Below are 12,277 nucleotides of genomic sequence, written 5' to 3' on the forward strand. Positions count from 1 at the left end.
CCTTTGATGTGAGAGCCGTCAGTGTCTAGAGTGCTGAGACAGTAATTTTGCAATTGTGTAGTATTAACAACAATGATGGTTGAGCAGCTCTTTGTGGATCACCCAAACATGATGGTGAGAAAACCACTGAGCTTTATTCTGATGTTCCTGTATCTACTGACTTGCCATCATCAAGTGTCTGCAGTAGAACCAAGATGCAAGGTATTTAATAAGACATCCGTAGACTGTGTATGGAGAGACCTTGAACTGATACCTAACATAATACCACCATTTACCACCTATCTCGATTTATCTCATAACTCTATATCACAGCTGCCACCAAAAGTCATGGCACACCTACAACACCTTGGTGAACTGAGAATAACTACAAACCGTATTAACAGCATTGGTTCTGATTCTCTCACTGGGTTGCATTCCTTACAACTTGTGGATTTCCATGACAACAAAATTACAAAAATTGACGTAAAAGCTTTCCGGGGATTGTCAAAACTCGAATATCTTGACGTGAGTGAGAATTTTCTCACAATCATGCCAGATGAATTATTTTCCGATCTACAGAGTTTGAAAGTTTTGAACCTTTCTAAAAACTACATTGCTACAGTGGTATCGCCATCATTCAATGGACTGTCGAGTCTGCAAACTCTTCATATAGAAGATAATCGTCTGACATGTTTTCCAAGTGAAGCGCTGCATCAACTGATGAACATTGAATCGATTAATCTGAACGGCAATCGATTCAGCAGCGACTGCATCATTCATCTACCAAACTTTCCACAACTTAGAAAGCTGTCTCTTGCACGTTGCCAGATTGATGACGCTACGATAACAAACATGAAACTGGGAAATTCTAGTCTGAATGAACTTGATATTTCAGGTAACAGCTTCACAATAACTGCTGATACATTTCACAGTTTACAAATTATTCCTAAACTAACGCTGACATCAATCACAACAACAATACGAAAAGATGTCGCAACAGATGGAAAAATGGGAAACCATACAATTACAGAGAAAGGACTGCCAGTAAAAACTTCAAATCCACATGAATCGTTGCACCTTGAAGAACTGAACATCTTAGGCCCATTATGGTTACTGGTTTGTAATGTAACAGACCCAACATTTGATTTCATGTGGCTACCAAATCTGAAAGTGCTTAATATAAAGTATAGTCAATTTGATTTAGCTAATTTTGGCCCTCTGGCATTAGGGTCTTTCAAAAATCGACAGTTAGCATACAAACAAGATGGTCACATCCAGATAGTGGCATATCAAGTGATTGCAGGAGATATCGCATTATTTCTGAGTAACATTTCAACTTTGAATTATCTACACCTGGATAGGAATCGACTTGAGGGTGAAATACCATTCCAGCCTTTCACTGAACTGTATTCCCTTATAGAATTAACCCTCTCCCATAATCAGTTTATTTCCGTTCATCCGAATAGTTTTAGTTCTCTGTCAAGACTAGAACGCTTAGATTTGTCTCATAACAACTTATACCAATTACAACATGCTGTTTTTGCAAGTTTGACAGAACTGAAACGTTTGGATTTGTCACAAAACAGGTTTACTACGCTACCAAATGAACTGTTCTCCAGTTTGAAGGCATTGAAACTCTTGGATTTGTCACACAATCTCCTTGCTAAGCTACCACCTGCAACGTTCTCCAGTTTAACAGAACTGAATGTTTTATACATAGAAACCAAAACACTTGACAAGGACTTTACCAAACCAACCATACATCCGCTGTTGCTGAAAAATTTAACAAATCTGTCAGAATTAATTCTGTATTCTGATAGTGTAGAGTTCTTATCTTTGGCTGATGTTCCATCTCTACAATATTTTAAAATAGTCAATTATGACACAAATTCACCTTACCAATATATTGATCTTGGCGTGATACAGAGAGCAAACCTAACTAATCTCAAAACACTAGATATTTCTGTACTCAATCTTAGTTATTCAGGATCTGACAAACAACCATTAAACTCTGTTTTAGAATTGCATTTGAACATTCATACTTGGAATGGTACAACAGAAGACAAGGCTGCCCTACTACAATTATTTCCAAATCTAGAAATACTGACGTTAAATATCACTTCAGTATCTAGTCATCTCAAATCTATGGACATCCTTGCAGACAAGTCGGACAGTCTCCAGGTTTTGTCTCTAAGATCTCATCAAATACAGCATATAAATGTAGATATGCTGAAGTCCTTACCAAAACTTACACGTCTAGATTTAGGAAATAACACCTTTGATTGTTCGAGATGCTATATGAGGTCATTTACTGACTGGTTAGCTTCTGATAGAATGGTGAAATTAGAATCACATTCTGGTTTCTTTGAGGATTATTCATGCGTTACTCCTGCAACTAAGAAAGGATCATCCCTCCTGACACTGGAGTTTGGTTGGGAGTGTGGAAACATAGCTCTTATTGTCTCTCTACCAATCACCAGTTTTTTCATCTTTGTAGCTGTTGTTATTACACTCTGTGTTCGTTTCCGTTGGTATACTCGTTATGCGGTGTTTCTACTCAAGTTGAAACTGGGTGGTTACCAGCGTCAAGTGAACGTGGAAGAAGGAGAGGAACCACTCAATAAAAATTACGATGCATTTGTTGTCTACAATCAACACGACAGACCTTGGGTTATGGATCAATTACTTGAAAATCTAGAAAACATCGATCCACCTAATTTCAAACTCTGTATTCATGAACGCGACTTTCTTGGCGGAAGAGATATTTTCGACAACATCCTGGATAGCATAGAGAACAGTCACAAGACTATGCTGATATTGTCACCTCACTTTGCAGAAAGTGAGTGGTGTTATTTCGAGATGAGAATGGCACAGAATCATTTGTTTGAACAAAAGAAAGATCTTCTTATTTTAGTTCTACTACAAGAAATCCCTGATGATGTAATGCCACGAGTTCTGCGTAAAATACTGACAACAAAGGGTTACATTAAATGGTCTAACAATGCCATGGCTAGGAGACTTTTCTGGAAGAAATTAAAAGTTGCACTGAAGGCCGGTGCTAGGGTGAATAGAGTAGCTGATTTCTAGACAAACATAAAGGTGTGTTTTTTTTTTTATAACACTCTATATGTTCATCATGGAAGCACTACGAGTCAACATACACAAGTTTTCTTCTTCCACTTTTGATTGAGAAAGAGACATATTTTGAACAAATCATTCTTCAGTGTCTAACTGGATCTGACAGAATGATAAGTTGGTGTTCATCATTTACTAGCCTGGCTATTAAAGGAACGCTATCTTTTTTTTTCTCAGATTTGTAAATTTTCATTCTTACCAGTATGCTTTTTAAGTTTGAACTTAAGATTTGTGAATAAACAAGTTCTGACTTTAAATCTGTTTTGCAATTATACTTGAGAAAAACATGTCTTTGAATTATTAAAGTGAGTACATATTTCAGACTGGTAGTTGCATAGTATGGATTTATAAAATTGCATGTAACATTAGATACTTAGCATGATAAACCAATCAATGCCCACTGAATATGTTATCACTGTTGTATCAACATTTTGTGACAAAGATTTAGTTTGCTTTGAGTCTATCTTAGTAAACCGAAGCCCCAGTTTATAACAGAGTAATATTTGATATGGAAACTATGCATGGACTCAGACCGCTATATAGACTGGTCTGAGGTATGGAGTATGTTGCTCTGACACTACAATAGTGTGGCATGAAAGAAACAAAACTAAAGAAATCAAAAAGGTTGACACAATCTCAAAACCAAACGTTGTGACATGTCTCACATCAGCTATTGAAAGTCAGACTACTTCCTCTTATATTAGATCAACATCACATGACTGAAAGTTACATACCCTTACAGACGATCGCACCATGTCACAGAATGTCAATAAGCGAACTTCATTCATTTAGGGGGAGGGGGAAAGGGGGGGGGGGAATCTGGCATCAAAGCAATTGCTGAACTTCATTTTCAATATTACTTGCATGTAAATCGTTATATCTAAACAACATAGTTATAAAAAAACCATCCCAGTTGCAGCTTTAAAGTGGTTATATGGATGAGATTGGGTATTTATTTTGGATTTTTAATTTATAGAACAATTTTGTAATGGCTTCCTACTTGAAAATGCAATGTGAAACAACCTCTGCCAAGTCCTTGTTTAACTCACTACCAATATAAACAACACCATCCGACCCAAACTGATATACGCACACACACAACATCCTTGGAACAAACAAGCTATTTAATGTCATCACATTGTATGCTCAGATTTTGACATATACAAATTGTAACTACCAAGAATTTGAGTCTACTTGCATAGTTCCCCATGGTGACATGTGCATGTGTACACATACAGTGCCTGCTTGTCGGCAGGAGTGTGGTGTTGTTTATATTTGTAATATCGGTCTGTGGGAAGCCTGTTTCTTATCTATCTAAAGTATTCTTGGGAACAAAAAAATGAGCATGATAGCACAGTCTTTCGGTGACCTTTTCGATATATTTCTGCTGTAATTCCAAATGAACTGTTTTATACTCTGCGAAGTTTGAGAGAACTAAATATTGGAGAATAAATTTGCCATCTTATTTTTCACATAGTTTAATAAAGTTGTTAACTTACAAGCACTTGACATGTTGTGTACTTAGTGTATTTTTCCTGCATGTTTTCAAAGTGAAGTACTAATCAATGACAATCATTGTAAAAAAAATCATTCTGAATGGGAATCACTTTTAATTTAACTCTGTACCATTACCTGCAGTCTCTGAGGATAATACAGACTAAAAAGAAGAAATGAGCAATAACAGAGATTTACCAAGTGGTAATTATAGCAGAATGTCACATGACCACTCCTTATTATGACATTCTGGTATAATTACCACTTGGTTCTGTATCACGTCATACTTTCTAACACTTGGAGGTTTCCAGTCACGGGATCATTTGTTTATAATAGGGAAGAACAGTTGTACAGAAGTACTACTGTATCACTTCCTACTTTCTTGCCATTCACATGATCATTATTTATACCGGACTACAGTAATAGGGAAGAACAGTAGTACAGAAGTTCTGTTATCACTTCATACCTTCTCTTACTTGGAGGTTGCCAGTCCAGTATCAAGTAAGTGAATTTTCCTTGATTGCTGAATTAGTTTCTTATCAACTGAGTGATTCATATCTTGTATAAACTAAGGATGTCCTTTGACTATGCTGCTTAGTGGAAGTGTCACTGAAAATATGTTAATTATGTATCAATGATAGTTGTACTTAGCACAGACAGAACATTACAATGTGACACTTACAGACATGGTTTAGTTGGTGAACACATTGTTTTGAATAACGTCTCAGACGCTGTACTATGTTCGTTGTCCGAGATACAACAACTGTTCCTGGTATTGTGTTTGTTATGACCTTGATTGATAAACAATTACACTTATAGGCATCCAGGCTCTCACTGAGTGGCATTTTCAAAGGGGGAAAAAATCATGGGTTGGTTCCAATTAGGCCCAATAAAAACAATTGTGTGGTTCCAGTTACGCTCAATTTTAGAATAGGTGGGGTAGGTAGATTTTTTATTTTATATTATTATTTTTTCTGTGTCAGTGTCTAGTTCAGGTTTTCCATTGTTTTCCAAATGGTCCGAGGCTCTGTGTTGTTTATTTCTTCCTATCAGATGTACAGCCATTACATATCGGAAGAACAGTTTTACAGTGTCTTTTTAAGTTGATGGCAGTTTCTGCATCCACTATTTCTCATGAGACTTCCCAAATTTTTGTGATTTTATTATTTTTCTTCAAATATGTAAAAAAAAAGTTTAAGGTCAGCAGTGAAAAGCTAGGTGGGGTCGGGTAACTGGAACCAAACAATTTTATTTTTTTAGACATTTTTAGATTGCATTTTCTCTGGACACATTTCCTACACTGATTGACTGCATAAGAACTTGCTGTTTGATGCACCATTTGGATGTTTAGATACAGTAGTCCTTATCAACTTAGTTTACCTTCAAAATCACAGTTGTGGCTTTTCCTTACATGCTGGTTGTATAATTTCAGGATTTCAGTTCCTACTTTCTTTCTCATGAAAGTTTATTCCTCAATATATTATGTGATTAGTCTAGATGCTACACATGGCATTGAAATCATCTCGTCACCCCGTCTAGCTCAATGAGAAATCATGAAGCAAAAGTTGTGCATCCAAATAAAGTAAACCTCCAACTGGGAAAAATGACATACACAATGTATTAAGTAGCATCCTGAGTTGACAAATGTACATGTACCTTATTTGGACATTATGTTACTGCCCCCAATGAACACCAACTTATCATTGGACAGAATTCTGTGATTGATTAACAAAGACACAAGTGGCTTCTGGTTGAATTTGAATTTCATCTCCGGACCTCATTGAGCTGGACATAAAGAAAGATCTTGAGATTCGATTAGAATATCACTGTGTATATTTAAATGAGGAGATGTTATACAAATTATACTCCATTTGTCATAAAATGGGAAGTAACTTTATATGCCAGTTAGTTCGAAGCGATGTTTTGAAATAAAAGCAGAAGTCATAAAAAGTGAAAGTTATTAAGTTCAAATGTGTTTATTTCACTGAGCACTGTACATGTTCATTTCACTGAGCACTTTTTCATTTCACTGAGCACTGTACATGTTCATTTCACTGAGCACTGTTCATTTCACTGAGCACTGTACATGTTCATTTTCAGTGAGCACTGTGCATGTTCATTTCACTGACCAAAAACACCTGTTCATTTCACTGAGCACTGTACATGTTTATTTCACTGAGTATAGTACATGTTCATTTCACTGAGCACTGTACATGTTTATTTCACTGAGCACTGTACATGTTCATTTCACTGAGCATAGTACATGTTCATTTCACTGAGCACTGTACCTGTTCATTTCACTGGGCACTGTCCATGTTCATTTCACTGAGTATAGTACATGTTCATTTCACTGAGCACTGTACATGTTCATTTCACTGAGCACTGTACATGTTCATTTCACTGAGCACTGTACGTGTTCATTTCACTGAGCACTGTACCTGTTCATTTCACTGGGCACTGTCCATGTTCATTTCACTGAGTATAGTACATGTTCATTTCACTGAGCACTGTATATGTTCATTTCACTGAGCACTGAACATGTTCATTTCACTGAGCACTGTACATGTTCATTTCACTGAGCACTGAACATGTTCATTTCACTGAGCACTGTACATGTTCATTTCACTGAGCACTGTACATGTTCATTTTACTGAGCACTGTTTCATTTCACTGAGTACAACACATGTTCATTTCACTGAGCAATGTACATGTTCATTTCACTGAGCATAGTACAAGTCATGTAAACTGGATTGCATGTTAAACTAGGATTAGATATTGACTTCAAGATAACATTCATGTGTATTTAATACAAGTGATACATTCCTCCTCAGATGACCTGGATTCTATTTCCTACTGCTGAATTGTTGCTGTCAAAATGATGATCATACACACAACGCACCAGCTGGGAATGTTTCTCCTTATTGCTAATATTGCTATGGTTACGTCAGCTGTATTATATAAGGTATACAACCATTCATACGTTGATTGCACTTCCAGGGAATTAACTCACATTCCTGAGAATTTGCCATCATTTGTTACACATCTTAACTTAGAAGGCAATAAGATGACATCGATAGAATCAGGAAGTTTTTCAAGTCTGAGAAATTTGCAGCACCTTGTTCTTGCCCGTAACCAAATACAAATTCTAAGCTCTGACTCTATGCAAGGACTTCACCGACTGAAAGTACTGGACTTTGAAAACAATCGGATTTCTGTTATTGAAATTCGGGCATTCACCCCCCTGAAAAACTTACTGACACTGGACATGAGTGGAAATAGAATTGAGAAGTTGTCGTTTTCATTGTTACAAGGACTAGTAGACTTACAGGAGTTAGACCTCAAAAGGAATCGGATAACACAACTAGCAAATGATACCTTTCAAGACCTGAAGAATCTAAGACTATTAGATTTGAGTGACAATGAGCTAGTGGATTTTCCAAGTAAACCACTCCAACCTTTGAGAAATATTGAAGTTATTCATTTTCATAATCAAAATACAGGATTTGATATGAACTGCACTGCAATTAAGTTGTTAAATTTTCCTAAACTTCAAAATCTTTCCCTGCCATGCACGATACAAAATACCAACTTAGGAGAGGTCAAGTTACGGGAGCTAAAATTATCTGGCAATGATTTGGAATGTGTAACCAATGATACATTTACAGACGTAAGTGTTTCAAAGTTGAAATTTGATGACATTTCTGCAGAATGTTTCCAGACAATACTTGATGCCTTGCAACACTCAACTATTGAAGTTCTAAGTTTGTACATGTATATATACAGCATTGAGATTGAAAGAACAACAATGAGAGACTCACAAGAAATGCACATTGAAGGTCTCTTCCTAATACAAATGAACTTGTTTTTGGAAAGTATAACTTTTCTAACTGGGGCATTCCATAGCCTGCCATATTTGAAAACATTAGATTTAAGTTCAAACGGTCTTGACACACTTCCAGCAGGTTCATTTACAGGTTTACAGAATTTGAAGACCTTGAACCTCAGTAACAACAACTTTCATGATCTGCCACCAAAGATTTTTGATGATTTGACAAAGTTAGAAACATTACGAATGGAAGGCTGTAACTTTGAAAGATACACAATTGTGCAATTATTGGCGAATCTGCAGAATATCTCAACTTTAAGATATTTGTACCTTGGTAACAACAAGTTGGGACATGAACTTCCATCAGATGCTTTTGTTCACCTGAGTTCTCTACTAGAGTTGAATATTTCTCATAATGCTTTAACTTTTGTTAATTCTACAACTTTCACTTCCCTAACAGAACTAAAGAGCTTAGATTTGTCCTACAATCCATTCACTACTCTCACCTATGAAAGTTTCTTCCATTTTGTTACTTTAGAGTCTCTCAATCTCAAGGGAATTGCTCTGTCTTCTGACAGAATGTGTTATTTTGCGAGTCCTTTTAGCTATCTTCCAAATCTCAAGGAATTATCAGTCTCCATTTCTGATTCTCTGACAGCTAAAGGACTTTCCCATTTCGACATTCCTTCTCTTCATCACTTATCTCTAGACAGCTTATATCAGGATAAATTGTGCGCACGTGTAACTGTCTTTTTTGTGCCTTTCCCTATATCAAATCTCAAAACAATAACAATTGAAGATTGCTGTCTGAGATCCCTTTCTGATGGATTTAATGTTTTACCTAATGATTTCACTTCAGTGATTTCACTGACTCTCAAACAGGTTTATTTTTCCAATCCCACTGATGCCTTTACGTTTCTTAATCTTTTTCCAAATGTAAAAGAACTTTCTCTCATTGGTATATCAGATATCACAAATTCATTTTTAGATGAACTTTTACCAGGTTTTCCATTATTAGAAAGGTTGATTCTCACAGATAACAAAATTACCAAAATCAATACTACAGTTCTTGGAAACTTACAAAACTTGCAAACTTTGGAAATTAATGATAATCCATTAGACTGCTCTGAATGTAACATGAAGGACTTTCTCCACTGGCTGAAGAAAGATCGGAGAGTCAAGATACCATATCCAATGGAGTGTGTAGAACCAAATGAAATGAAAGGAAAGTCGGTCTTTGCACTGAGCTTTGGATGGGAATGTAATCTAGCTTTTATGATTGCTGTACCTGTTACTTGCATTCTTGCATTTTCAGCAATTTGTATTGGACTTTGTGTTCATTTTCGTTGGTATATACGCTATGGTTGTTTCCTCATCAAACTAAAGCGTGGTGGTTATCAACTCCAAGTCAATGATGAGGAGCAGCCATTGAATATCAGATATGATGCATTTGTTTGTTACAATGAAAATGACAGAGATTGGATCATGCGGCAATTAGTTCCTCATTTGGAAAATATTGACCCACCAAATTTCAAACTTTGTTTACATGAACGTAATTTTATGCCAGGTATTGATATTTTTGACAATATTCTTGAAAGTATAGAGACTAGTCACAAAACTATGTTGATTCTGTCACCTGGCTTTGCACAAAGTGAGTGGTGTTATTTTGAGATGAGAATGGCTCAAGATCATTTATTTCGACAGAAGAGAAATCTCCTCCTCCTTGTGTTGTTACGTGAAATTCCTGATAATGACATGCCGCGAATTTTACGAAAGATGTTACTGACCCAGAAATATATCAAATGGACTGAAAATAAAGTTGGTCAGAGACTTTTCTGGGAGAAATTAAAAGTTGCATTGAGATCTGACACCAAAGTTAACAGAGTGGCAAATATTTGAAATTTTGAAAGTGCACTGTAATGTATTCATACATTTTGGAGGTGGTATGCCTCCAAAACTGAGGAAACTAAACCGGATATTGCTTTTTTTATCTTTCAAAAGTGAAATACAGAATAATGGGGGTTGGTGGGTGGGGTGGGGGGTGTGTGTGTGTGTGTGTGTGTGTGTGTGTGTGTGTGTGTGTGTGTCTTCTTGGCCATAGCCTCGATGGTATGAGGATTACAGATTTATAAAACACTCACACACACTTTTTAGAGTACCTTCAGTATAATGTCATGTATTTACCTAAAGTTTGCATTTGTATGTATAAACTTCACCTTACACATACGTGTAAAAAAGTGGATTCAATGAAGATTAAAGTGATCTGGATCAAGATACAAACAGAGCTATAATTACAATGTAGTCTTGCTGCTAGATATTTGGGCTTTCTCCCGATACGATAAGCGAACAAAGTACATTCCATCCTAGATAGCGACCTTTGGTCATATTGTTTCGGAAGAACATACGAGGTCTAGCAGCTAGACTAGGCTATAATCAGAAATATATTCAAGTTGATTTTAGTATATTGACACAAATATTGAACTTATCCAGGAAAATTTACATGTCTGTCAGTAGCACAGTAGCCAGTTATATGGCTGTTGGTTTGGCACTTTAGTAGTGAGAAGCCTGATAGAGTTACATAGAGTTACAGAAACCAAGAGTGTTTAATGATATTTTAAATTCTATTACAAAATATGTATAGAGCTGTAGCTGTTTTGGGTACATGTACACCAGTTATGAGAAATTCAATAAATGGTGTCAAACATCAATCATTATGTTGTGTGAATGAACTTTTCCTTTAAGATTTCTAGACACGACACGACACACTGCATGGTGTTTTCTTTTCTCTTTACTGCAACCTTTCAAATTCTTGGATTTATGAAATGTGCAACTTGGGCCTGTGGCTGTCAAGAGCAGCAAACATTGCTATGAATGCCCGATTTTACCGAGTTATAGACACTAGACCTTGTATGTCTGGGCTAACCACGATATATACGATATCTAGACACTGTACCTTGTATGCCTGGTCTAACTTTTCCATCGTCAGTCCTGTAGTACTCATTACACAGAGCTGGTAAGGCAGCAATTGCCCTTTCTTGAATAGGTACCTCAGCAAACTGATGGGCAAACTCTATGTTGTCATCAAGAATATTTTGCCATAAATCTATATAGGATGAAAAAAAAACATATCATAAATCAGCAGGACTATAGTGTTAAATATTCTGTTTACTTAGAATCAACATCTTAAGTTTAAGTTTAAAACATGTTTAGTAAAATGCTGTGATTCTCAGGTACTCTAAAGAAAACCTTACAAATGATCATCACTGTACAGGAAATTAGTAACACATGTCAGACGGTGATGTGTGAGTAATACGTTTGGGGAAACTTGCTATGGATCCTTATTTATTGGTTTGAATCTCTAACAACATAATAATTAAAATTTGGAAGAACTTGATACCCAACCCCATTTGTCAATGACATTAATTACAAAGTTATGATACAGTCACATGTTGTACAGCCCTCAAAATACAGAATGTCTGTTGAAGTTTTAATAATTATAATTTATAACTAGAAGGTCATATTTCTAGAAAACATAATTTCTTCCAATAACTGAATGTTTCTCATTCAATGGCAAATACCATTCCCAAGTTTTTAGACAATCCTACCATATACTGTATATTATACCATGCGTGAGCCAAGTTGAAAAAAAAAAAATGGAATATATACCCTGGTCATTGTACATCATGACAATGTGCATCTATATCATGACAATGCGCATCTACATCACTGGTTTTGCTGTGTTTGAAATATGAGTCAAAACATTCAAAATGGCCATTATTTTCCCGCATTTTTTTTATACCACTTACGCTCGTATAATTATATTATTCCCAATATTTTTTCTTC

The 12,277-nt window shown here is 36.0% G+C and overlaps 2 protein-coding genes across 2 annotated transcripts in view; one reads left to right on the forward strand and one right to left on the reverse strand.

Moving 5' to 3' along the window:
- Positions 1–12,277, reverse strand: part of LOC144435967 (tubulin-specific chaperone D-like) — a 73,827-nt gene that overhangs the window by 42,724 nt on the left and 18,826 nt on the right. Inside the window, exon 22 of the mRNA XM_078124611.1 lies at positions 11,388–11,537. Within this exon, the coding sequence (XP_077980737.1) occupies positions 11,388–11,537 (150 nt within the window). The remainder of the gene's footprint in view (positions 1–11,387; positions 11,538–12,277) is intronic.
- LOC144434815 (uncharacterized) lies at positions 73–3,173 on the forward strand. The gene has a single exon (XM_078123324.1). The coding sequence runs from the start codon at positions 73–75 to the stop codon at positions 3,064–3,066; it is 2,994 nt and encodes a 997-aa protein (XP_077979450.1). The 3' UTR covers positions 3,067–3,173.

The sequence above is a fragment of the Glandiceps talaboti genome, chromosome 5, assembly GCF_964340395.1.
Source record: "Glandiceps talaboti chromosome 5, keGlaTala1.1, whole genome shotgun sequence".
NCBI lineage: Eukaryota > Metazoa > Hemichordata > Enteropneusta > Spengelidae > Glandiceps > Glandiceps talaboti.